The sequence below is a fragment of the Scyliorhinus torazame genome, chromosome 5, assembly GCF_047496885.1.
Source record: "Scyliorhinus torazame isolate Kashiwa2021f chromosome 5, sScyTor2.1, whole genome shotgun sequence".
NCBI classification, from domain to species: Eukaryota; Metazoa; Chordata; class Chondrichthyes; order Carcharhiniformes; family Scyliorhinidae; genus Scyliorhinus; species Scyliorhinus torazame.
This window is the reverse complement of record NC_092711.1, coordinates 89,419,345-89,447,141: the sequence shown is the minus strand read 5'-3', so window position 1 is coordinate 89,447,141 and position 27,797 is coordinate 89,419,345. Positions and strand designations below refer to the sequence as shown.

Here is a 27,797-nt window from a genome sequence, read left to right as displayed (position 1 = left end):
TGACTTTCAATGACAGCATTGTTGAATCCCCCACTATCCACATCCTGGCATTTACCATTGGTCAGAAACTCAGCTGGACTAACCATATGAATACTGTGGCTACAAGAGTAGTTCAGAGGCTGGGAATCCTGTGGCTAATAACTCACCTCCTGACTCTCCAAAGCCCATCCACCATCTACAAGACACAAGTCAGGAGTCTGATGGAATATTCTCCACCAACCTGGATGAGTGTAGCTCCAACACCATTCAAGAAGCTCAACGCCATCCAAGATAAAGCAGCCACCTTTATTAACAAGCTAGCCACAAACATTCAATGTCTCCACCAATGATGCACAATAGCAGCAGATTGTACCATCCACAAGATGGACTGCAGGAACTAACCACAGCTTTTCGGACAGCACCTTCTGAACCCACAAACTCTACCGTCTAGAAGGACAACAGATACAAGGGATCGCCACCATCTGAAAGTTTCTCTCCAAGTCACTCACGATCCAGACTTGGAAATATATCACAAATTCTTTACTATTGCTGGGTCAAACTCCTGAAATTCCCTCCCTATCAGCACTGTGGGCTTACCTACACCACAGGAACTGCAGCGGTTCAAGAAGGCAGCTCACCACCATATTCTCAAGGGCAATTGGGGATGGACAATAAATGTTGGCCCAGTCAGCAAAATCCACATCCCTTGAATGAAAAATAAATAAAATTAATAGCGAGAGAAACCTTTAACCTCGGACTTAAGGAGTAGGAGTGCAGAGGAGATTCACTAGGTTGATCCCAGAGTTGAGGGGATTAGATTATGACGAGAGGTTGAGTAGACTGGGACTGTACTCATTGGAGTTGAGAAGGATGCGGGGGGATCTTATTGAGACATATAAAATTATGAAGGGAATAGATAGGATAGATGCGGGCAGGTTGTTTCCACTGGTCGGGGAAAGCAGAACTAGGGGGCACAGCCTCAAAGTAAGGGGAGGTAGATTTAGGACGGAGTGTAGGAGGAACTTCTTCACCCAAAGGGTTGTGAATCTCTGGAATTCCTTGCCCAGTGAAGCAGTTGAGGCTCCTTCTTTAAACGTTTTTAAGAAAAAGATAGATGCCTTTCTAAAGAATAAAGGGATTTGGGGATATGGTGTACGGGCCGGACAGTGGAGCTGAGTCCACAAAGATCAACCACGATCTCATTAAATGGCGGAGCAGGCTCGAGGGGCCAGATGGCCTACTCCTGTTCCTAGTTCTGATGTTCTTATGTAAATAAATATTGAGTACCCAATTATTTATTTATATTTTCCAATTAAGGGACAATTTAGTGAAGCAAATCCACCTAACTTGCACATCATTGTGTTGTGGGGGTGAAATCCACGCAGTCACGGGGAGAATGGGCAAACTCCACACGGAAGTGACCCGGAGCCGGGATATGAACCCGGATCCTCGGCCCCGTAGGAAGCAGTGCTCACCACTGTGTCACGTGCCACCTACCTTTAACCTCTCATTAGCCTCAGTTTGAAACTGTACAAGGGATTGTATAGATTCAGATAACGGAATAGTGAATGAGGGATTGTATAGAATCAGATAACGGAATAGTGAATGAGGGATTGTATAGAATCAGATAATGGAATCGTGAATGAGGGATTGTATAGAATCAGACAACGGAACAGTGAATGTGGGATTGTATAGAATCAGATAACGGAATAGTGAATGAAGGATTGTATAGAATCAGATAAAGGAATAGTGAATGAGGGATTGTATAGAATCAGATAACGGAATAATGAAACGAGGGATTGTTTAGAATCAGATAAAGGAATAGTGAATGTGGAATTGTTTAGAATCAGATGAAGGAATAGTGAAGGAGGGATTGTATAGAATCAGATAAAGGAATAGTGAAGGAGGGATTGTATAGAATCAGATAACGGAATAGTGAATGAGGGATTGTATAGAATCAGATAACGGAATAATGAAACGAGGGATTGTTTAGAATCAGATAAAGGAATAGTGAATGTGGAATTGTTTAGAATCAGATGAAGGAATAGTGAAGGAGGGATTGTATAGAATCAGATAAAGGAATAGTGAAGGAGGGATTGTATAGAATCAGATAACGGAATAGTGCATGAGGGATTGTATAGAATCCAATAAAGGGACAGTATGAAGCGGTTCCATTGCATTTCTGTCTAAGATAATCAGATGGTGGTGTAAGTAATGGAGAATCCAGTAGCCAAACTGACCAATTGTCAACAAGCCCCAATCTGACGTGAGGGAATGGTCAAATTGGCAGATAAAAGGTCTTCTTTGCTGGCCAAGTACTGAAGATTCCCGAGACCGTGTTCCAAGGAAATTACTGTCAAAGAAGGAGCCAGAGATGGTTATACTTCGACAGACTGATCACCCACATGAAGTTGTAAATGTCAATGTTTTAAAGTTAAGTAAACGTTTTTCTTTCAATAAATGTCTTTTTAATTTTACTATACAGAGAATTCTGACATTGCTTTAATTAAAGTATCGCCCGAACCAAAGCGACTTATCAAATGGTTGAATCAGTTCTTTAGCCAATTAAATTACAGATAATAAGTTCAAATACAAATCTTAAATTTTAAAACTTGCATTTCTGTAGCACCTTTCATGACCACGGGTTGTCCCAAAGTGTTACAGCCAATGAAGTACTTTTGAAGAGTAGTCACTGTTGTAATGGAGGAGACGCAGCAGCCAATTTAACACAGCAAGATCCCACAAACAGCAATGTGATAATGAGCAGATGGTTTGTTGTCGGTCAGGCTGGTTTAGCTCACTTGGCTAGCTAGCTTTACGATGCAGAGACAAGGCCAGCAGCGCAGGTTCAATCCCCGTACTGGCTGAGGTTATTCATGAAGGCCCTGCCTTCTCAACCTTGCCCCTCGTCTGGGATGTGGTGATCCTCAGGTTAAATCACCACCAGTCTGCTCTCCCCCTCAAAGGGGAAAGCAGCCTATGGTCTTTTGGGACTATGGCAACTTTACCTTCCCTGTTGTCAGTGATGTTGATTGATAAATATTGCCCAGGACACTGGGGAGAACTCCCCTGCTCTTTGAAATTGTGGCCTGATGGGGCGGTTGAGTCAGCATCTCATCCAAAAGACAAGACAGCAGAGCAGCTCCAACAGAACAGCAGTCCCCCAGTTTCCACTTCCTATTTGAGCCTCTGACATCTTTCTGTCTCTCTATTGCTCATTTCCTTTATTGTGAGGGGATTTGATTACAGGAATGAGGCCATACATGGAATATTATATGCAGTTTTGGTCTCCCTATCTGAGGAAGGATGTTCTTGCTATGGAGGGAGTGCAGTCAAGGTTTATCATACTGATTCCTGGGATGGAGGGACTGCTGTATGAGGAGAGGTGAGTCAGTTAGGATTGTATTCGCTGGAGTTCGGAAGAATGAGGAGGGATCTCATAAAAACCTACAAAAACCTAACAGGACTAGACAGGGTAGATGCAAGAAGAATGTTCCCGATGGTGAGGGTGTCCAGAACCAGGAGTCACAGTCTGAGGATACAGGGTAGACCATTGAGGACAGAGATGAAGATAAATCTCTTTTCCCAGAGAGTGGAATTTGTTACCACAGGAAGCAGTTGAGGCTAAAACATTGTATGTTTTCAAGAAGCAGTTAGATATAGCACTTAGGGCGAAGGGAATCAAAGGACATGAGGGGGGATGGGGTGGGGGTGGGGGGGTAGGATTAGCCGACTGAGGTGGATGATCAGCCATGATCATGATAAATGGTGGCGCAGGCTCGAAGGGCCGAATGGCCTCGACCTTCTATTTTCCATGTATCTGTGTCAATGACAGCCAGCTAACGGAGCTGAGGGCTGGATTTAGATGTGAATAACGGGGCCTTTCTCTCAGGAAACTGTCATTGGCCTCACAATGACAGAGAAACAGTATGGTGTGAGAGGATTGACTGGGAAATGAGCCTCCAACCAATCAGGGAGGCAGGTGTGAAGATGAATGAATTCAAAGAGAAACTGGATGAAGGCGTGAGGGAAATAAACACGGGAATATAACAGGGCAATGAGACTGACTGATTTGCTCAGTGAGCAGGCATGGAAATGATGGGCCAAATGGCCTCCAGCTCTGATTTAGTGGCTGATCCAAAGAGAACAGCTTCTGCTGCTCCAGTCTCTCCAACTCACTGAACTCCTTCATCCCTGGCACCATTCTCAGAAATCCTCTCTGCACCTTCTCGGGGAACGTCACATCTTTCCAAAAGTGTGGGGCCCATAGGTAGGATTCTATTCTGGGGGGAGAGAATTGAAAAGCAGGGAGGTTATGTTCAACTTGTTTAGTACCATGGTCAGACTACACAGGATGTACTGTCAACATTAGTGATCTTCATTTCGAAAAAGGAAATGGTGGCACTGGAACAATTGTCAAACGTATTCAAAATGATCAGATCAGAATTGAAATAATTGATTGCTCAATAAAGGCTGGGGTGCTTTTCTCTGGATAAGAAGAGACTGACAAGTCTTGAAAATTATGAAAGGTCCAATAATCCAATAGGGATTTCATGAGCTAACTGGCCTGGCCCTGTGCTGTAGACTCAATGGAACTGAGTATTTATTTTAGATTTAACTGCAGTGGAAGGAAAACACTATTTACTATCCAGGATAAAATAAATGGACTTCATCAGCTTTTGTGGATCATTTCAGTGGAAAGGTGAACCTTCTGGCTCAAAGAGCACCAGCCCACTGCAGAGACATGGGACCGGCCAGTCCAGCAGAAAGAAACCCTCTGACCTCCCACTTCACCCACTGTCAGAATGAACATGGCTCAGTCCTGGATGTGAGTAACAGCAGCATTAACATCAGAATCCAACCCCTGTCATCATTTGTGAACATGCTGGTGTCTCAGCAGGTGGGATGAATCAATAAATCCTTTCTCACAGTCGGAGCAGGTGAATGGCCTCTCCCCACTGTGAACATGCTGGTGTTTCAGGAGGCTGGATAACTGAGTGAATCCTTTCCCACACTGCCAGTAGGTGAACGGCCTCTCCCCAGTCTGAATGCGCCGGTGTCTCTGCAGGTTGGATGAAGTAGTAAATTTTTTCCCACAGTCGGAGCAGGTGAATGGCCTCTCCCCAGTGTGAATGCGCCGGTGAGTCAGCAGACTGGATGAATCACTGAATCTCTTCTCACACGTGGAGCATGTGAATGGCTTCTCACTGATGTGAAGACGCTGGTGCGTCTTAAGGCTGGATGACTGATTGAATCCCTTGCCACACTTAGAGCAGGTAAATGGCCTCTCCCCAGTGTGAACTCGCTGGTGTACCAGCAAGGCAGATGAATCAATGTATCCCTTCCCACACATGGAGCAGATGAATGGCCTCGCCCCAGTGTGAACTTTCTGGTGGGTTACCAGGTTGGATGACTGAGCAAATCCCTTTCCACACTCAGAGCAGGTGAATGGTCTCTCCCCAGTGTGAACTCGTTTGTGTGTTTGCAGATGGGATGACTGAGTGAATCCCTTCCCACACTTAGAGCAGGTGAAAGGCCTCTCCCCAGTGTGAATATGTAAATGAGCTTCCAGCCCAGATGGTAAATGGAATCCCTTCCCACATTTCCCACATTTCCACGGTTTCTCCATGGTGTCGATTTTCTTGTGTCTCTCCAAGTTAGTTGGACGGGCCCAATTGTTGGGTTTCAATCCGCTGTGAATGGTGTGATGTTTTTGCAAGCTGTGTAACAGTTAGTGCACTGGAACACTCTCACCCGGGTGTGTGTCTCAGTGCTTTTCCAGTCACATTGATGGTTAAAATGCTTTGAAGCAGACAGAACAATCATTTTCCTTCTAGATTCAAAAGCTGATGAAATTCAGGTCCCGATGAATCGAGTGACTCTGTCAGATCTGGACATGCTGTTTCATTGGAGATTTCTGACTGCAAATCCTCCACTTCTGATATCCTTTAAAGGGAGTTTACAAGTCATCACTGTCAGTATGGGAGAGAAATTCAAAACAGACAATTTTAGTAGTTGCTATGGGACATTCTTTCCCCTCTCCTTCCACAAAACCTGTAAACCTCCATCCCTCCACTCTCACTCTGCTGTACCTAACATACACCCTCCCAATTACCCTCCTGAATGTATCAATTCATCCAGTATTATATTACAGAATAGAAACATTCCAAATGGCCAGACAATGTAATAAATCAAAGGAGAAGGTTTTTAATTACTGTAACAATCAAACTAAAAACATAAATGAATCATTTATTAACAAATAGTATTTGAATAGCCAGGATAAATTTGACTTTAAATATCTCACATAATAAAAACAGGTTCCACAAAATCTCAGCATTTCCCCCCTCAGCAGATTTATCTCTAATTCCAGTTCCAGAGTCCCACAACTGTATTTCCCAGGGAGAGTAAGAAAGTGTTTGACTTACAGATGTTGGATAGAAGAGGAAGTTTTGAAGTCTGTGTGTGAAGCTAAAATCCAATGCTCGGTTGTTTCAAATCAAACTGCAGGACTGGGAAGAAAATGATGGGAAGACATTTTGCAAAGTCCCCTCCCCCACTCCCTCAGCTGTAGGCCCAGCGCGCAAGCGCAGAAAGCGCTGCTGAACCGAGCTGTGTCAGCAAGCTGAGTGCGGCTGCCGCCAGCGGTCGCTCCCGATCTCTTTTTGGACCAGCCAGCCGCCGTAGAGAGAAAAGGGCGCGCGTGTGCGCGCGAGCGGAGTAGGCCCAGGTATCTCGTAAATACATTAACATCCTTTAACTCCCTCAGTTTGACACATTATTTGTCTGGCTGACAGGATGGTGTCCTACCTAATGTTCACAATGAAAGGGATCGTTTTCCAAGTAGATGAATGAGTTTAAAATGAATAGTAAATTAATACAGTACAGATGATTATATGGTACATAATGTATTATTTATGATTTCTGAAGTTCATTATAATAATTTTTTCTATTGTAATATATCGCAGTGTAGCTGCATTATATATTTCCAGTTTTAGAGACATGACAGTACAGAAGGAACTCGAGTCCTGCTAACTCTGTACAGCAATCCAGTCAGTCCCATTCCCCCTTTATATCCGTGTCCAGCTGAATAGAACAGAATAGAATCCCGACAGTGCAGAAACAGGCCATTCGGCCCATCAATCTGCACCAACACTTTTGGACATTTAGGAGCAATTTAGCATAGCCAATCTACCTAACTGCACATCTTTGGACTGTGGGAGGAAACCAAAGCACCGGAGGAAACCCACACAGACAAAGGGAGAAAGTGCAAAATCCACACAGACAATCAGAAGAATTGAACCTGGGTCCCTGGTGCTGTGAGGCAGCAGTGCTAAGCACTGTGCCAGCTGAAAGGTTATTTCCTTCAAGCATCTGTCCAATTTCATTTTGAAATCACTGATCATCTCTGCTTCACCCTCATTGACAGTGAATTCCAGGTATTGACCACTCACTGCCAAAATAAAGCTCTTTCTCACTGACCCCTATCTCTCTAATCACGTAATAGAGCACTGCATATTACACACTTCTATAATCCCCATGCAAATATACATTTGGGTCATTCAATCCATTATGTCTGTCTAGGCTCTCCAAATGAGCATCATGACTTAGTACCTGTCTCCTGCCTTTTCTTTCTCCCTGAGAAATACAGGGAGTTGTGAAACTCTGTAATTGCATTTACTGCTTATTCTCTTCCCACACCGAGTGATGCATTAAGGCAGATTTCCATCTTTTTCTAAAGCTAGTAATTCCTGAAACAGGTTGCGAGTCTGTCACAGGGTATGTCAACATTGCTGACCAGGAGTCTCTCCCATTCTTACCGCCAGCCATTGGTGAGTCTGGAAGGATTTCCATGTTGATCCACTCAATCCGCTTGACTGCTCCCTGTACCCACTTCCCTCGACCATCAATTTTCAGGGTGGGACACAAACCCGAAGCTTCCTGCTCAGAGGCAGGGCACTAGTCACTGCGCCACAAGACATCTAGTGCCTAGTATGTTGAGAGGGAAAGTGCTTGTGATTTTGTGCAGCTATTTAAAGTCAAATTTATCCTGTCTATTCAAACACTATTTGTCTCTGAATGCATAATTCAGTGATGTTGATTTTAGTTTGATTGTTACTGTAAAAAATTTAAACACATGAAACCTCGTCCATCTTTTCCTTTGAGTAATTTTGGAATTTTTTATTTTACGGTTATGGTTTCCCAGGGGACTCAGCAACAGAGATATATCCAGTGTTGTTTTATAGAACATATTAGGTATAATATTTATGTTTCAGTTATAGAATTTATTTATTTCTATTTTTGTAATCTAGTATTGTCGCTATGTTATAATTTCCAGTTCTTGACATTATAGTTCAAAAGGAATCCATTTGGAAATTTGAGACATCAAATCTCTGCATTCCAATCCACTCAGTCCCATTTCCCCCTCTATATCCCCTTAGCCCCAAATGTTAATTTCCGTCCAAGTGCCCATCTAGTTTCATTTTGAAACCATTTGTCTCCTTTTCTATCATCCTCAGACAGTGAGTTCCAGATTATGACCCACTCACTGTCTAAAGAAACTTCTTCCTCACATCCCCTACCCACTGTCATAAACTAGAATTGCCTGTACTAAATGTTTATCCTGATGACTTTTGTCAAATCCTTTTCCAGAATATCAGAAGGGGAGGATTTGCAGACATAAATCTCAAATCAAATGTCAAGTGGAGAACTGACAGTCGCTCGATTGTCTGGACCTGAATATCATTGGCTTTTGAATCTAGAAGGAGAAATGTTTGTCTGTTCTGTAAACTTCAGAAGATTTTAAACATCAGTGCGACTGAAAAAGCACCAAGACATCTATGTGAATTAGAGTGTTCCGGTGTGGTAAAGATATTTAACCAGTTCCACAGCCTGAAGAACCATCACACCATTCACAGCCGAGAAAGACCGTATGCGTGCTGTGTGTGAGGACGTGTCTGCTGATCAGTGAACCTCGAAAGAGACAAGGACACCAACACCATGGAGAAACCGTGGAAATGTGGGGACTGTGGGAATGGATTCAGTTCCCCGTCTCAGCTGGAGATCCATCGACGCAGGCACACTGGGGAGAAACCATTTACCTGCTCCGAGTGTGGAAGGGGATTTACTAATTCATCTGACCTGCTGACACACCAGCGAGTTCACACAGGAGAGAGGCCATTCACCTGCTCTGAGTGTGGGAAGGGATTCTGTCGTTCCTCCACCCTGCTGGAACATCAGCGAGTTCACACCGGGGAGAAGCCATTCACCTGCTCTGAGTGTGGGAAGGGATTCTCTCGGTCTTCCCATCTCCTGGTACACAAGCGAGTTCACACCGGGGAAAGGCCGTTCACCTGCTTTGAATGTGAGAAGGGATTCATTAATTCATCCAAACTGCGGATACACCAGAGAGTTCACACTGGAGAGTGGCCGTTCACCTGCTTTGAGTGTGAGAAGCGATTCACTGATTTATCAAATCTGCGGACACACCAGCGAGTTCACACTGGGGAGAGGCCATTCAAATGCTCAGAGTGTGAGAAGAGATTCCGTCATTCATCCAGCCTGCGGATACACCAGCGAGTTCACACAGGGGAAAAGATGTTCGTCTGTTCGGATTGTGGGAAGGAATTTTATCGCTCTGCCTCCCTGCGGATACACCAGCGAATTCACACTGGGGTGAGGCCATTCACCTGCTCTCAGTGTTGGAGGGGCTTCAGTCGGTCAGCCCACCTGCAGACCCACCAGCTCGTTCACACTGGGGAGAGACCATTCCCCTGCTCCGAGTGTGGGAAGGGATTCACTCGGTTATCCATCCTGAAGACACACCAGCGGATTCACACCGGTGAAAGGCCATTCACCTGCTCTGAGTGTGGGAAGGGATTCATTGATTCATCCACCCTGCTGACACACCAGCGAGTTCACACTGGGGAGAGACCATTCACCTGCTCTGTGTGTGGGAAGGGATTCACTCGGTCATCCATCCTGAAGACACATCAGCGAATTCACCAGTAATTGCGGGGGTTGGATTCTGCTATTATTGCTGCTGTTAATCACATCCAGAACTGAACCATGTTCATTCTGACAGTTGAGTCCATGTTCATTCTGACAGTTGAGTGGTCATGTCAGAGGGTTTCTTTCAGCTGAACTGGCCGGTCTCACGACTCTGCTTCCAGTGGGTTGATGTTCATTGAGCCTGGGAGAGCACATTTCCATGGAAATGACCCACAAAAGCTGATGAAGGACATTTATTTTATCCTGGACAGCAAATAGTGTTATTCCTGCCTCTCCAGGTAGATCTAAAATACATACATTTGTCTCTGTTGCATTGAGTCTACAGCACAGGGCCAGGCCGGTCGGATCAATTGGTCTGTGTCAGAATTTATGCTCCACATGATTCTCCACCCGCCCCTCTTCATCTCCCCCATCAGCATCTCCTTCTATTCCTTTCTCCCTCATGTATGTATCTAGCTTCCCCTTCAATGAATTCATGCTGTTCACCTCAACCACTCGCTGTGGGAGTGAGTTCCACATTCTCACCACTCGCTGGGTAAAGAGGTTTCTCATGAAATCCCTATTGGATTATTGATCGCCTGCATAATCTTAAATACTTGCATCAGGTCACACTTTAGTCTTCTCTTTTTTTAAAGGGCTAAATGCTCTCTGTTTTTCTGATACAGGATGATGTAGACGGGCTGGTCAGATCTGTGGCAAATGGAATTTAAGCCTGAAAAGTGTGGGCTGATGCCTGTATTCATTAAAGATTACTGTATTCACTACTTACCTGTCAGTAACAGAAGATTGAATAAGTAGTGATCCTTAATTCTAATGCAATTAATGAATCAATAATCAATGAGTAGTTATATACCAAGACTGAATTTTACTTGCTGTAAAATGTTAGTTACTGTTTATGTAAAGAATGTGCAATGAAGATAAAGATGGAATAATGTCGAGCACAGAGGAAGATGGTTGTCATTGTTGAGGTCAGTCATCTCAGCTCCAGGACATCACTGCAGGAGATCTTCAGGTTGTTGTCCAAGGCTCAACCGTCTTTAACAGCTTCATCAACAACCTTCCTCCATCATATTCCTTTTTCCCTCATGTATGTATACAGCTTCCCCTTCAATGTATTCATACTGTTCACCTCAACCACTCGCTGTGGTAGTGAGTTCCACATTCTCACCACTCGCTGGTTAAAGAGGTTTCTACTGAAATTCCTATTGGATTATTGAACCTCTGCATAATCTTAAAGATTTCCATCAGGTCACCCTTCAGTCTTCTCTTTTTAGAAAAACGCAACCCTGGTCTTTCCTCTCAGTTCTGGTATTACTCGCATTGGGTAAACCAGTGTCCCATTCCCCTGTTCTGTCCCTTTGTCCTTTCAGGTTTATTTCCCTCAAGTGTCCATCCATTTTCCTTGTTAAATCTTTCATTGTCTCTGCTCCCACCACCCTCATAGGCAGCGAGTTCCAGCTCATTACCACTCACTGCATTAAACTTCTCCCTCACATCCCCCTGCATCAGTCCAGAACACACAAATCTGTGCACCCTCATCCTTGTACCATCAGCTAATCGGAACAGCTTTTCCTTTTTCACCTCATCTAAAGCTGCCATAAACTTGTCCACCTCGATCACATCTCCCCTTACCCTCCTGTGTTCCAAGGTGAACAACCCCAGTGTCTCCACCCTAACCTTGTGGATAAAATTCCTCCTTCCTGGAAGCATTCTCCAAATCTCTTCTACACCCTCTCAAGGAGCCTCACATCCTTCCTAAAGTGTGGAAGAAGATTTTGACCAATGAAGGAACAGGGTGGCACAAAAGAAGCCATTTCTGTCTCGAAAAGAGAATCCAGAATGTTTGAGTCTGAGAAATGAACTAAAAAATGAAGATCCACCAACAACTGAGCAAGAAGAAGCGAGTTTAACTGTGGAAATGACTGGAATCTTCTCTGTGGATTGGAACAATGGAGAAGCTACAAACATGGGAGAAAGTAAAGACCAAAAGGTGAACTGTGAACTGTTCTAAAAACTGAACTTGAAAATTCACATCTGAGCAGCAGTGAGGACTCGCCTCTCGCAGAAAGAACTTTGGACAATAATTATTGGAAGAAGAAAACTTTCAGAAAACACAGCAGCAGTAACATTCCTTCTTCAGTGGACTGTGTTTCCTGGACATGGAATTCAGCTGTTATCAAGATGGACTTGTGAACCTGAGATGGACATTGGAGGGATATTATGTGTATTTCAGGTTCAAAGTCAGTTAAACATAGGGAAACATAGGACTTAGAAAGAGGAGTAGGCCATTTGGCCCTTCGAGCCTGCTCCACCATTCAATAAGTTCACATCTGTTGTTAAGATATACATGCTATGCATTGGTGAGACTGGGGAAAGTATTTAAAATGGAGACCACAGATATTTTGGAGGATTATGAAATCATGGATATTGTGAAATATAGAATCCATAGAATCCCTACAGTAGAGGAGGAGGCCATTCAGCCCATCGAGTCTGCTCTGGCCCTCCGAAAGAACATCCTCCCTTTTTGAAACAATTTTTCCAATTAAGGGGCAATTTAGCGTGGCCAATCCACCTACCCTGCACATCGTTTTGGGTTGTGGGGTTGAGACCCACGCAGACACGGGGAGAATGTGCAAACTGCACACAGACTGTGACCCGGGCCAGGATCGAACCTGGGTCCTCGGTGCCCTGAGGCAGCAGTGCTAACCACTGCGCTACTGTGCTGCCCTAAGAACACCATCCCTAAGCCCATTCCCCCAACCCGCAACCCCAACTAACCACATCTTTGGACACTATGGGGCAATTTAACTTGGCCAATCCTGCTAGTCTACACATCTTTGGACTGTGACAGGAAACAAAATCACCCGGAGGATATCCACGCAGACAATCACCCAAGGCTGGAATCGTACCCAGGTCCGTGTCGCTGTGAGGCAGCAGTCTTACCCACTGGAGTGCTGGAGTAACATTACTGTCCATTTTAATGTTCACATAATATATTTGTAGATCAGGGACAGAAGGACAGGAACTTGCAATCAGTTTGGAAATAACTCCAATATCTCCTGTTCTCAAACACTTTCTTTGTCTGGAAAGTTAACAAATGGGATGAAGCCAAATCTTTAAAAGTCTTTATTTCAAATCGTCACCGTGCTGTCAGTGGAAAGGGTTAACTTCAACTTCTCTGCTCCCAAAGGTATTGGAGCAAACATTCTCAAATGTGCACAACTGTGTTGACTTTGTGTAACTTTATTTTCAGATAAAAGAACCAAATACCATTTTAAACTTTGTTTCCTCAATTCTTTAGGCATTTTTCTCAGCTTTGCCCAAATGTGTTTTTTCCTCTTTCTTCAGGCACCTTTCCAATTGATTCAAATAAAACTAAAGAAAAATAAAGGGAAAACAATCAGCTTTCACAGGCAACCGAAAGCTTCAACCTTCTTAGACCAAAAGAAGTTAAAGAGGGTGGAGCTTCAAAAGCTTGTGAAATCCAATTCACAACGTTAAGGCTGGAGTTTAACTTCAGAGAATCCAACTTTTCACTGTCTTTTACAATTGTACAAATAAATTGCAATTCATACTTAAAGATTTACTTTTACTCAGTAATTAGAACATGTCACTTTTCTCAGCAGAGACTCCAGATCAAATCTCAATTGTTCACTTCTCTTGTAGCTGGTGTGTGGAGAAGATCAAAGAACAAAGAACAAAGAAATGTACAGCACAGGAACAGGCCCTTCGGCCCTCCAAGCCCGTGCCGACCATACTGCCCGACTAAACTACAATCTTCTACACTTCCTGGGTCCGTATCCTTCTATTCCCATCCTATTCATATATTTGTCAAGATGCCCCTTAAATGTCCCTATCGTCCCTGCCTCCACTACCTCCTCCGGTAGTGAGTTCCAGGCACCCACTACCCTCTGCGTAAAAAACTTGCCTCGTACATCTACTCTAAACTTTGCCCCTCTCACCTTAAACCTATGCCCCCTAGTAATTGACCCCTCTACCCTGGGGAAAAGCCTCTGACTATCCACTCTGTCTATGCCCCTCATAATTTTGTATACCTCTATCAGGTCGCCCCTCAACCTCCTTCGTTCCAGTGAGAACAAACCGAGTTTATTCAATCGCTCCTCATAGCTTATGCCCTCCATACCAGGCAACATTCTGGTAAATCTCTTCTGCACCCTCTCTAAAGCCTCCACATCCTTCTGGTAGTGTGGCGACCAGAATTGAACACTATACTCCAAGTGTGGCCTAACTAAGGTTCTATACAGCTGCAACATGACTTGCCAATTCTTATACTCAATGCCCCGGCCAATGAAGGCAAGCATGCCGTATGCCTTCTTGACTACCTTCTCCACCTGTGTAGCCCCTTTCAGTGATCTGTGGACCTGTACTCCTAGATCTCTTTGACTTTCAATACTCTTGAGGGTTCTACCATTCACTGTATAGTCCCTACCTGCATTAGCCCTTCCAAAATGCATTACCTCACATTTGTCCAGGTTAAACTCCATCTGCCATCTCTCCGCCCAAGTCTCCAGACAATCTAAATCCTGCTGTATCCTCAGACAGTCCTCATCGCTATCCGCAATTCCACCAACCTTTGTGTCGTCTGCAAACTTACTAATCAGACCAGTTACATTTTCCTCCAAATCATTTATATATACTACAAAGAGCAAAGGTCCCAGCACTGATCCCTGTGGAACACCACTGGTCACAGCCCTCCAATTAGAAAAGCATCCCTCCATTGCTACCCTCTGCCTTCTATGGCCTAGCCAGTTCTGTATCCACCTTGCCAGTTCACCCCTGATCCCGTGTGACTTCACCTTTTGTACTAGTCTACCATGAGGGACCTTGTCAAAGGCCTTACTGAAGTCCATATAGACAACATCTACTGCCCTACCTGCATCAATCATCTTAGTGACCTCCTCGAAAAACTCGATCAAGTTAGTGAGACACGACCTCCCCTTCACAAAACCGTGCTGCCTCTCACTAATACGTCCATTTGCTTCCAAATGGGAGTAGATCCTGTCTCGAAGAATTCTCTCCAGTAATTTCCCTACCACTGAAGTAAGGCTCACCGGCCTGTAGTTCCCGGGATTATCCCTGCCACCCTTCTTAAACAGAGGAACAACATTGGCTATTCTCCAGTCCTCCGGGACATCCCCTGAAGACAGCGAGGATCCAAAGATTTCTGTCAAGGCCTCAGCAATTTCCTCTCCAGCCTCCTTCAGTATTCTGGGGTAGATCCCATCCGGCCCTGGGGACTTATCTACCTTAATATTTTTTAAGACACCCAACACCTCGTCTTTTTGGATCACAATGTGACCCAGGCTATCTACACCCCCTTCTCCAGACTCAACATCTACCAATTCCTTCTCTTTGGTGAATACTGATGCAAAGTATTCATTTAGTACCTCGCCCATTTCCTCTGGCTCCACACATAGATTCCCTTGCCTATCCTTCAGTGGGCCAACCCTTTCCCTGGCTACCCTCTTGCTTTTTATGTAAGTGTAAAAAGCCTTGGGATTTTCCTTAACCCTATTTGCCAATGACTTTTCATGACCCCTTCTAGCCCTCCTGACTCCCTGCTTAAGTCATGTTCACTGTAGATCTGTCAGCACAGAAACCGCACTGTGATTCTGGATATACTCAGTCTGCAAGTAGATGGATCTTTTAAACATCTCCCTAGCGAAGGTCTTCCCAGTGATGCGAAGGAGTGAGATGTCCCTGTTGTTGTTGCAATCTCCTCTGCCACTACTGCATTTATAGGTTATGATGATTTTAGCATCATGCACATGGAATTGTTCCGACCTCCCAACAGAGGAGGAGGTGGTGAAGGTGTGACAGTCGATGGGACTTTCTGTGTGTGAGCAGTTCAGCTGGAATTCCATCCTTGCCGGGCACCTTTCTGCTTGCTCAGCAATCAATAGCCTTTTCCAGCTCAAATGATGAGGGTTCCTTGTCCAACTGAACCATGACAGGAAGCTGCAGGAGATTGCAGAGACTGGGAGATGTCCACAGCTCACAGTCATGTTCAACCCAGCGGGACATCTGTTTACATCTGCCAGGATGTCACCATCTGGGATTTCAGGGGAACGTCTTTGGTGATGGTCAGACCCAGCGCCCTCTTCCCATCACACACAGCACACAGATTTCTGTTATCGCAGGCAGTTTGGAATTACTGACGTTGGCTGATTCAGTGTTTATTTGCACAATCTCTCCGTGTTTTACACAAGTGTCTTGGTTATTTTCACATGATGCCGTGTTCTCGGTGTTGGGTTTATGTTGTACATCAAGTCGCCTTTGCTTTTTGCTTCAATGACAGATATCATCTCTGCTGAGTGTGTCTCAAACCAGTCTGTGCTGTAGGTTCCACTTTTACCATTGAATCCTGTCGGATCTTTACAGTGTAGAAGGAGGCCATTTGACCCATTGAGTCTGCACAGACCCTCTGAAAGAGCACTCTATCTCGGCCCACTCCCGGTCCGATCCCCGAACCCTGGCTGCTGCCGCTGATTGATTGATATTTATTGTCACATGTACCGAAGTACAGTGAAAAGTATTTTTCCGCGGCCAAGGGAACTTACACAGTACGTACATAGCAGACAAAAGAATAATCGACAGAGTACATTGTGGTGCATCAACAAAATAGTGATTGGTTACAGTGCGGAACAAGGCCAAACAAGAGCAGCATAGGGCGTCGTGAATAGTGTTCTTACAGGGAACAGATCAGTCCAAGGGAGAGTCGTTGAGGAGTCAGTAGCTGTGGGGAAGAAGCTTCTCCTATATCTGGATGTGCAGGTCTTCAGACTTCTGTACCTTCTGCCTGATGGAAGGGTCTGGAAGAGGGCTAACCCTGGGTGTGAGGGGTCTCTGACAATGCTGTCTGCCTTTCTGAGGCAGCGGGAGGTGTAGACAGAATCAATGGGAGGGTGGCAAGCTTGTGTGATGCGTTGGGCTGAGTTCACCACACTCTGCAGTTTCGTGCAATCTTGCTGTGTGAGAAATGATTGAACTCAGTGACTTCCAAGTTTAATCAATATCAATGTTGATTGATGAAGTTTTTATTGATGTGCCTCTGAAATATTTCACAGTTTAGTTTAATGCTCCTTGATAATGTAATTTCACAATGGACATGTTACTGTGAGGAATGTGTGAGTAACAATTGTCAGCAAGGATTAATCAGCACTTTCTAATTGAAGATGTTAATCAGTGGAACCTTTTAAACTCTGAATTGTAGATTTTGGATCAAACATCAATTTAGGACGATCCTGTTAAGAGTTTGTGAATGAAGGGGAATATCACAGATGCTGCTTTGAAAATGGGACATCGCAGCCCCGAGAATCAATGACATCTGAAAATATTAAACTGCAGCCAGTTCTAGGGTTTGTTAACATCAGCAGAATCAAACCAGATATTGTCAGACCATCAATGCTGGATGTGAATAACAGCAGCATAAACAGCAAAATCCAATCCCTGCAGTCACTTGTCAACTTGCTGATGTCTCAGCTCATATCGTGACTGAGTGAATCCCTTCCCACAGCGTCGATGGTCGGTCTCGGCCCTTTGTGAATTTGTTGGTGTGCACTGAAGGTGGATGACTTTATGAGCGTCTTTCCAATGAAACTACAGCTGAATAGCTTCTCCATGGTGTAACTTCACTGGTGTCTGAGCAGACTGGATGATTGAGTGAATCCCTTCCCGCAACTGAGCAGGTAAATGGTCTCTCCCCGGTGTGAACACAATTGTGTATAGTGAGATTAGATGAAGACGTGAACCTCTTTGCACAGGACATGCAGCTGAATGCTCTGCCCCCGGAGTGAATTCGTTGGTGTAACATGAGTCTAGCTGACTGAGTGAATCCCTTCCCACACACAGAACAGGTGAACAGCCTCTTCTCAGCATGAACCTGCTGGTGTCTAAACAGATTGGATGACAGCGAATACCTTTCCACACTTTTAGCAGGTGAATGGCCTTTCTCCAGTGTGAATCCGCTGGTGTGTAAGCAGGTTGGATAACTGAGTGAATCCCTTCCCACACTTGTAGCAGGTGAATGGCCTCTCCCCAGTGTGAATCCGCTGGTGTGCAGTAAAGACGGAAGAACAAGTGAATCCCTTCCCACAAGTGCAGCAGGTGAGCGGTCGCTCCCCAGTGTGAGTGTATTGGTGTGCAGTGAGGGAAGAGGAATGCCTGAACCTTTTTTCACAGGACGTGCAGCTGAATGGTTTGTCTTCTGCATGATATCGCTGGTGTAACATGAGGCCAGCTGATTGAGTAAATCCTTTCCCACATTCAGAGCAGGTGAATGGTCTCTCTCCTCTGTGAATACGCGGTGGGTTTCCAGCAGGCATTGATAATGGAATTCCTTTCCACAGTCTCCACATTTCCATGTCTCCATGATCCAGGTGTCCTTGTATCTCTCCAGTTCGGACAACCAGTTGAAGCCTTGGCCACACAGAATATATGGATGTTTCCTCCTCTATGTGAATGGTGCAGGCTGAGTAATTGGTTGAAGCACTTTGCACAGTCAGTGAACTGGAACACTGTCACTCAGATGTGTCTGTGCCTCTGTCCTTTTCCAATCACACTGCTATTTGTAATGTTCTCCCACAGGTAGAACAGGCAAACATTTCTCCTTCCACATTCAAAGGCTGGTAATATCCAGGCAATGATGAATCCATTAACTTAGCCAAATGCTGTTGTAATATTTGGTTTGAACAAAGAAAAGTACAGCACAGGAACAAGCCCTTCGGCCCTCCAAGCCTGCGCTGACCTTGCTGCCTGTCTAAACTAAAATCTTCTACACTTCCGGGGTCCATATTCCTCTATTCCCATCCTATTCATGTATTTGTCAAGATGCCCCTCAAACGTCACTATCGTCCCTGCTTCCACCACCTCCTCCAGCAGCGAGTTCCAGGCACCCACGACCCGGTGTAAAAAACGTACCTCGTACATCTCCTCTAAGCCTTGCCCCCCGCACCTTAAACCTATGCCCCCTAGTAATTGACCCCTCTACCCTGGGAAAGAAATCTCTGAATATCCACTCTATCTATGCAAAACTGTTTGAGTTTCCAGTCTTTGAAATCTCCCCTTTTAATACCCTGTAAAAGGATTTACAAAAGTCACCACTGTCAGTCCAGGATAGAAATTCAGGAAACTCAATTCTAGTTTCTCTGCAACATTTTTTCTTCTCTTATTCCCCCAAAGCTGTAAATCCCCGTCCCACACACTCTCCCCCCTCCCTGGGCTGAAATCCAAACCCATCTCACCATCTGCACCATTTCTTTCCTCCACTCCCAGTTTTCTCTCTCCCTCTCCTCTGCCTGGGTTCAGTGCTCCAGCTCCTGTCTGCAGACTGACAATAAAATCAATGGGTCTTATTGGGGGTTTGGGGCCCCAGCGGGTGTTTGTGAATCCTCCCCACCCACCTGCCAGGGTTTCCTTCCTTGCCAGAGATAAGAGTCCTCATTGATTTGAGTGCAAAGTGTAAGCTCTTATTTATTATCCCCCCCTCCCCATCCTCTGATGTGAACCATCCTCCAGTGTCTGATGCAGGATGGTGCCCGTTAACCTGGGCCTGTTCCCGGGAGGGAGGGAGAAGCTCTGCAGCTGCAAACTAGAGAGCTGACAATGATTGTGAAGGGTTTGCTCCAGCTCACAATGCCCACGGACTGATTGACGGCAGGTTCGGACCAATAGGAAGAAGGGGCGGAGCTGGAGGACTGAATGGAAAGGGCTGGTCCTTCAACCAATCAGAGTGAATGAGGGGCGGGGCTGAGCCCGGATCTCCCTCATTGGCTGAAACTCTGCATCTTTTTGAAAGCTGATTTGTCTCAAACTCCAGGAGAAAACTGGACCTTTCTGTGGTTTTAAACAGATGAGAGGAAATGAAGGGATTCTTCATGTTGTTCCAGGAAAGTGGGGCCTGTGGAATGTCAGGTTTTACAGAGCACACGGTCAGCCTGTGGTTTCACGCTGGATAAAGAATCTGCAAACAAGGCAAGGGAATAAACAATTAATGGTAGGACCCGAAGAACTACAGAGGATCAGAGGGACCTTGGTGGGCATATCCATAGGTGAATGAAGAGGTATATTCCAGAAACATATATATAGACAAATTCAAAGATGCCAGACAATGCTTGGAATGCGAGCATTAGCAGGTGATTAAATCTTTAAATATCCATCTAACCTGCACGTCTTTGGACTGTGGGACGAAACCAGAGCACCCGGGGGAAACCCACGCAGACATGGGGAGAACGTGCAGACTCCACACCGACAGTGACCCAAGGCGGGAATCGAACCTGGGACCCTGGAGCTGTGAAGCGACTGCTAATCACTGTGCTACCTTGCCGCCCTGATGGAGCTGAATAAAATGCTGGTTAGACCACAGTTGGAGTAGTGTGTGCAGTTCTGGAAGGAAGTGATTGCACTCGAGAGGATGCAGAGGAGATTTACCAGGATGGCCTGGGCTGGAGTATTCCAGCTAACAAAAGAAACTGGATAGTCTGGAGTTTTCCTAGGAGCAGAGAAGGCTGAGAGGGACCTGATTGATGTGTATAAAATTATCGAGTGAATTAGTGGTGAATAGATGTGGTGGACAGGATGGAACCTTTCCCCTTAGCCGAGGGGTAAATAACCAGTGGGCCTAGAAAGGAAACTTTCCCCTTAGCTTAGCGGAGGGGTCAATAACCAGTGGGCCGGGAAAATAAACTTTCCCCTTACCGGAGGGGTCAATAAGCAGGGGCATAGATTTCAGGTAATGGCAGGAAGTTTACAGGAGATGCAAAGAAAAACATTTTCAATCAGAGGTCGGTGGGAATCTGGAATTCACTGCCTGAAAGTGTGGTAGAGAATGTAAACTTCACAACATTTTAAGAAGTATTTAGATGAGCACTTGAAATGCTGTAGCATGGAAGGCTATGGACTAAGTGCTGGAAAATGGGATTAGAGTAAATAGGTGCTTGATGTGGACACACATGGAGGCCCATACCGGCCTCCCGAACAGGCACCGGAATGTGGCAACCAGGGGCTTTTCACAGTAACTTCTTTGAAGCCTACTCATGACAATAAGCGATTATTATTATATTATAATGGGTTAAAGCGCATTTTTCACTCCTGAAAAAACTGTCTGACTCTAATCGTACCATTCAAATCACTCAATGGAATTGTCAGGAACCACATTGCTTGAAGAGGAAGGTTGCTGACACCTAATGATAAGCAGCACTCGCACAAGCAGCAAAACACATAACTTTGGTCAGACAAGATTTTACCATTTTAAATTCATACTGACTATTCATTGTTATGTTTATCGTTTCCAGATTTTAAAAATTCTCTCCTTTACTCAGGATTCGACTATTTACCAATGTGAAACTCATTTTTTCATCATTCCCTGGACACGTTCACGGTAGCACAGTGGTTAGCACAGTTGCTTCATAGCGCCAGGGTCCCAGGTTCGATTCCCGGCCTGAGTCACTGTCTGTGTGGAGTCTGCACGTTCTCCCCGTGTCTGCGTGGGTTTCCTCCCACATGTCCCGAAAGACGTGCTGTTAGGTGAATTGGATATTCTGAAGGAACTGAGAGGGTTCATGGAGCAAACGGAGGGAGCAGATCCATGGAGATTTAGCGGGCCGATGGCGAGGGAGTTCTCATACTACTCCCACGTCCACAAGGTGTATTTCCGAATTGACTACTTTGTTGTGAGTAGAGACCTGCTGGCCGGAATGGTGAGGGCAGAATATTCAACAATTGCCGTATCGGACCATGCTCCGCACTGGGTAGACCTGCAGTTTCCGAGCATGAGGGCGCTGGAGAAGTTTGGGCTGGCGAGGGGGAACGAATTTAGATACTTACAGTTGTGGGATTTTGTACTCAGATTGGTGTCGTCCTTCTCACGTCTCTCGCCGAAGGGGAGGCAGGACAGGGTAGTTTCTAGGGGAGAGGTGGGAGAGGGTAGAGTCTCAGACGTCTACAAGGAACTAATGGGAGCTGAGGACACGCAGACTTCCCTGGCTCAAATCCATGGTTCCCCGAATCGGCATTTCACTTGGCCCTGTCCCCAACCCGAAGTGCTGGCGAAACTGCCTCCAAATTCTCAACAAAGCTATTACTACCGGACTCCGAGTATTTCCCCGGGGCCGTCGGGAGCGGTGCTGTTGCTTGCGCCTTCAATCTCGACCCCTGACACAAACTTTCCTCCATTCTGACCCACTGGGAGTCAACCCCTCTGACCCAGCTCCGTACCTTCTCCATATTCTCCATAATTCATCAGGTTCGGAAGACCCAAACCCCCTGCCTGTCTTCCTCTCTGTCATAGCACCTTTCTAATTCTGGCCACCTTTCGTCCCCATATGAACGAGGTAATCATCCCTTCAATCTCTCTAAAAAATGCATTTGGGAGGAAAATCGGCAGGCATTGGAAAATAAACAAAAATCGTGGCAACACGTTCATTTTAACCACCTGTACCCAACCTGCCAGTGACAAAGGGAGACCACCCCACCTTGCCAGATCGGCTTTCACCCTCCCCACTAAACTATAAATGTTGTAGCTATGGTGCCTCCCCCAATCCTAAGCAACCTGCACCCCCAGGTATCTAAAGTGAGTCCCTGCCTTATGGAATGGCAGCCCCCCCCCCCCCCCCCCCAACCGACCGGCCGAGACACCACAAAATACTCACTCTTGTCTAGATTTAATTTGTATCCCGAGAAAGACCCAAACAGCCGAAGCAGCTCCAATATTCCCCCTGTTGGCACACTCGGTTCTGACACATATAAGTCATCGGCATATAAGAACACCCGATGCTATATCCCCCCCCCCCCCACCCCCCCCACTCACCCCGCACTATCCCTGTCAATACCCTCAAACCTCTTAACGCGATGGCCAGTGACTCAATCGCGAATGCAAGAAGCAGGGGGGACATAGACATCCCTGCCTCGTCCCACGATGGAGAGAAAAGTATTCTAAGCTGATGTTATTTATGCGGACACTTGCCCTCGGCTCCTTATACAGTCGCTTTACCCAGTCCACAAATCTTGGTCCAAACCCAAACCACTCCAGAACTGCCATCAAGTACCCCCATTCTACCCGGTCAAACGCTTTCTCGGCATCCACTGCAACAACCATCTTTGATTCCTTGATGCCATAATCACGTTCAATACCCTCCTAATGTTCGAAAAGAGCTGCCTCCCCCTCACAAACCCCATCTGATCTTCACCTATCACCTTCGGGAGGCACTCCTACAGCCTACCTGCCAGTACCTTCGCCAATATCTTTGCGCCACGTTTAAAAGTGATATGGGCCTATACGACCCACACTCCGTCGGATCCTTATCTCTTTTAAGCAACAGGGAAGTCAGTGCCTGCCCAAAAGTTTGTGGTAACACCCCCTTCCCCATCGCCTCCTCAAACATCCGCACCATCAGTAGTACCAGCTTATCTTTGAATTTTTTAATAATATTCCACCGGAAACCAATTCGACCCTGTCACCTCCCCGACTGCATCCTCCCAATCGCATCTTTTATCTCCTGCTCCACTATCGCCCCTTCTAATGTCGCCCTGTCCCCCTCCCCTAACCTTGGGTACTCCAGCTCATCTAGAAATTTCTACATCTCCTGGCCTCCCCCAGGTGACTAAGACCTGTACAACCTCTCAGAAAATTCCTGAGACCTTGTTAATCTGATTTGGAGCTACCACCAACTTCCCTGCCCTGTCCCACACCTGGACAATTTCCCTTGCTGCAGCCTCCCTCCGGAGCTGACCCACCAACAAGCGCCACCTTCTCTCCATGCTCGTAAACTGCATCCCTTGCTCGCCCCAATTGGCGTACCACCTTGCTGGTAGCTAGTTGGTCAAAGCTCGACTGAAGTTCCTTCCTCTTTTCCAACTTCGCTGGATCCCTATCTTTTGCATACCTATCTACCTCCAGAATATCTATTACCCTCTGACGCTCCAACCTCTCATCTTTGTCTTGCCTAGCCTTGAACGAGATCACCTCACCCCTCCCACCGCCTTTAGAGCCTCCCAAACAACCACCTTTGACACCTCACCCATGCAACTGAAACCTACATATTCCTCGATTACTTTTTCAATTTTGTCACAGACCCCTTTGTCCCCCAACAGTCCCACATCTAACTTCCACCCTGGTTCCTGTACCACCCCCTTCTCCAGTACCATATCCACCCAATGCAGAGCATGATCTGATGTTGCAATTGCGGAGTACTCCGACCCCTTAACCCCAGCCAGCAGCACCTTCCCCACCATGAAAAAGTAATCCGCGAGTACACATTATGAACTGCTGAGAAAAACAAGTACTCCCGCTCCCTCGGTGCAGAAACCTCCATGGGTCCACCCCTCCCATTTCCACCATTAGCCCAGCCAGCACCTTCCCCCCCCGCCCCCCACTGACGGAACCTGCGAGCGCAGCGTGACCTGTCCAACCTTGGCTCCTGCTCCAGGTTCCAGTCCACCTTCTCCCCCCCACCATCCGTTTGTGTGAATCCAAGTTGGGGATGGCTCTACACACCTTCTTTGCAAATCCTACATCGTCCCAATGGGACCATATACACTTACCAGCGCCACTAGCCTCCCCTCCAGCATCCCTGTGACTATGTTTCATACAATGATTCAATATTTATTCACTATCACATATTTGTTACTGTTATTCGATCACACACACACACACGTAATTCAAACTGCAAAGCTATTATGCACAAGACCTGAACTTAATTCAGAGTGACTGGCAAGTCTCAGACAGATAGTGGCCTTTATCTGTATCTCGAATCTTGTAGTCCTCAATGTTCAGTCCTTGGTCTGGTCTGTCCCTGGCTCTGGTCTTCCTTCAGGTGGTCGGGTGATGGTCTACTCCGTCGACCAGCGGAAATCACCGTTGTTGGTTACTGCTGCAGAGATTCTAAAGTTGTGCAGAACCTTTTAAAGCTGCTTGAATTTCGTCCCCGTTGGTGGACCCCTTGGTCTTTTGTCAATCAATTGATCAGGGATCAATTAGCCTGATCGATCAAATCCAATCAGGAGCTGCCGCGTCAATTTTGGGGTGGGCACTCAGTGACCATGCCTGGAAGTGTTCGGGGCATGTAGGCTTTCCACTGTGCCGCTGTGTCTGGTAAAGAAGTGTGAATGACAGGACGATTCTATTGTTCCTGGGATGGCCTGGAGATGGCCATTTGCTTATGTTATTTGCATCAACCTGTAAAATATTTTGAAGTCTGCAAAACCTTTTGTTGCAACGTTTTTGATCTGTTCTGCAGCCTGCTTGTCCATAAAACCTGACCACCTTTCCCAGCATGCCTTTCTGGACACCATTTTAGGTGGCCACAGAATAGAATGTGAACTGGCAAAATACATAAAAATGGATTGTAAACATTTGGCTCAGACAAAGGTTTGTCCATTCCAGATAGAGTCAGGAGAATTTATAATGAGGAATAGAGATCTCTACAGCCACCTCGTTCAACACTCTGGGATACAGATCACCAGCTTTTGCGGTTTTATTAACTTTCAACCCCATTAATTTCTCCAGTGCTACTTTTTCACCAATACTAATCTCTGCCAGTCCCTTGGTTCTCTGGTGTTTTGGGGACAATTTCTGTATCTTCCTCTGTGAAGACAGACACACATTGTTCAGTTTCTCTGCCATTTCCTTACTCCCCATTACAAACTCTCCTGTCTCTGCCTGGAATGGACCCACATTGGTCTTTGCTAATCTTTTCCTTTTCACATCCCTGGAGAAGCTTTCCCAGTCGGTTTTTTTATGTCTCTCGCCAGTTTGCTCTCATCAGTTTCTTGATCCTTCTTTGCTGAATTCTAATGGATCTCATGGAATCATTAACTTTTCTTGTTCTCCACAGTTACATTACTTTTCCTGTTGGATTTTTGTTCCTTAAAGGAATCTATATTTGTTGTATACATGTTGTCAGGTAGATGTACCTTTAAGAAATGGGTGTTTATCAAATAGCTGCAGTGATGTCAGTGAGTGGGTGGAGCTGGGCTGTCTGTCTTTCACTTTTGTTTTTGAGCTGGCAGCTGCAGTGTGTTTTTGGTTTCATTTTCAGAGGTGAAGAGCTGCATTCACACCAAGATGTTATGATCTCTCTCTGCAAACTAAAGATCACTTGATCATTTCAAAGTAATACCTGTTTTTGTAGAGAATTTAAACCTTCTGTCTTTATTTTAAAAGGGTTTCACTTGTGGATGTTGTTTGAAATGTTATCAAGGGTTATCTATAGAATACTGTATCTTTTTTTTTGGGGGGGAATCAGGATTGGTAGTTGATAAACTGTTTACTGTGTGTTTATAAAATGTTAACTGGATTCATAGAATAAACATTGTTTTGTTTCAAACATACTTTAGCTCTCTGTTGCATCATACCTGTAAAGTGGGCCCTTGTGCTCCCCATAACCACAATCTATTTAAAGTTGTGGGTCAGGTGAACTCCATGGTATACTTTGGTGTTCTCTAAACCTTGGCCCATAATAAATTGGGGGTTAGTCCGGGATAAAAGTCTATCTTTCGTGATTGGGTTGGCTTAGTGAACTCAAAGATAGTGAGGGGTGAGCATATTTGTGCTTGCTTTTCTGGTGTGGAACTCCAGTTTAAGTAGGGAGTGTGTTGCGGACAATAACTCTTTCAGAGGATTGGACATTGTTGGGGCTGGAGAAGGTCACACACAATATGTTTCGAACAGAGACTAAAAAAAGATTTTTAGATTTGGCAAAAACATTGGTTAGCGTTACCTGACAGCACACGGAAAGAAGAGGTACTTACGGCGCTAGGTGAGCATTTAAAATTGCCTGAGATCCAGTCTCAGTAGAAATGGCAAAAATTCAGTTACAAATCAAGCAACTTGAACATGAAAAAGAATTAAAGCAGCTTGAATACAAAATGAGAGAAAAAGAGAGAGAAAGGGAGACACAGATCAAGGAAAAAGAAAAGGAGAGAGAAGAAAAAAAACAAAGAAAGAATAGCCCCAGCAGAACAAAAACAAAAAGAAAAAGAGAGAGAGGAAAGGGAAAAAGAGAGGGACTTTGGACTTCAGAAAATGGCCATGAAACATGACAGTCAGTTAAAATTGACGGATATAAAGGGAAACATACAGTTGGAGGACAGTGATGAGGATAAAGAGAAAGAGCATCGTAGTCAAAGGCTTGGTGGGGAACTATTTAGATATGTCCAAGCATTGCCAATATTTGATGAGGAGGTAGAAGCCTATTTCATTTGAGAACATGGCTAAACAAATGAAATGGCCTCAGGAGATGTGGTTATTATTGATTCAAACAAAGCTGGTAGGTAGGGCTAGTGAAGTGTTTGCATCACTATCAGAGGAGATATCTGGGACGTATGAGGAGGTGAAAACATCCATCTTAGGTCCATATGAACTAGTGCCTAAAGCCTACAGACATAGGAATAGAAATTTAAGGAAAGAACCTGGTCAAACGTACGTGGAGTTTGAAAGGATCAAACAGAGTAATTTTGATAGGTGGATGAAAATAGACCAAATGTATGAAGCTTCAGAGAAATTATTGTTTTGGAAGAGTTTAAAAATCCAATTCCTGATGTAGTGAGAACTCATGTGGAAGAGCAGAGGGTTAAAACTGTGAGGTTAGCAGCAGAAATGGCAGATGATTATGAATTAGTTCATAAATCAAAGCTTGGTTTCCAACATTAGTTTCAGCCTGTGAGGGACAGAAACTGGGGGAAAAAGAAATACTCAAGTGGTAGAGGGAAAGGAGATCTGATTGGATATAATGAGAGTGTACCTCAGAATAAAAAAGAAATCCAAGAGGGTGGAAGAGAAATGAAAAGTTTCA

At 45.2% G+C, this 27,797-nt stretch overlaps 1 protein-coding gene across 1 annotated transcript in view; it reads left to right on the top strand.

The window, feature by feature from the left end:
- Positions 1–27,797, top strand: part of LOC140417783 (uncharacterized) — a 78,096-nt gene that overhangs the window by 4,722 nt on the left and 45,577 nt on the right. Inside the window, 1 exon segment of the mRNA XM_072501244.1 lies at positions 8,941–9,947. Within this exon segment, the coding sequence (XP_072357345.1) occupies positions 8,941–9,947 (1,007 nt within the window).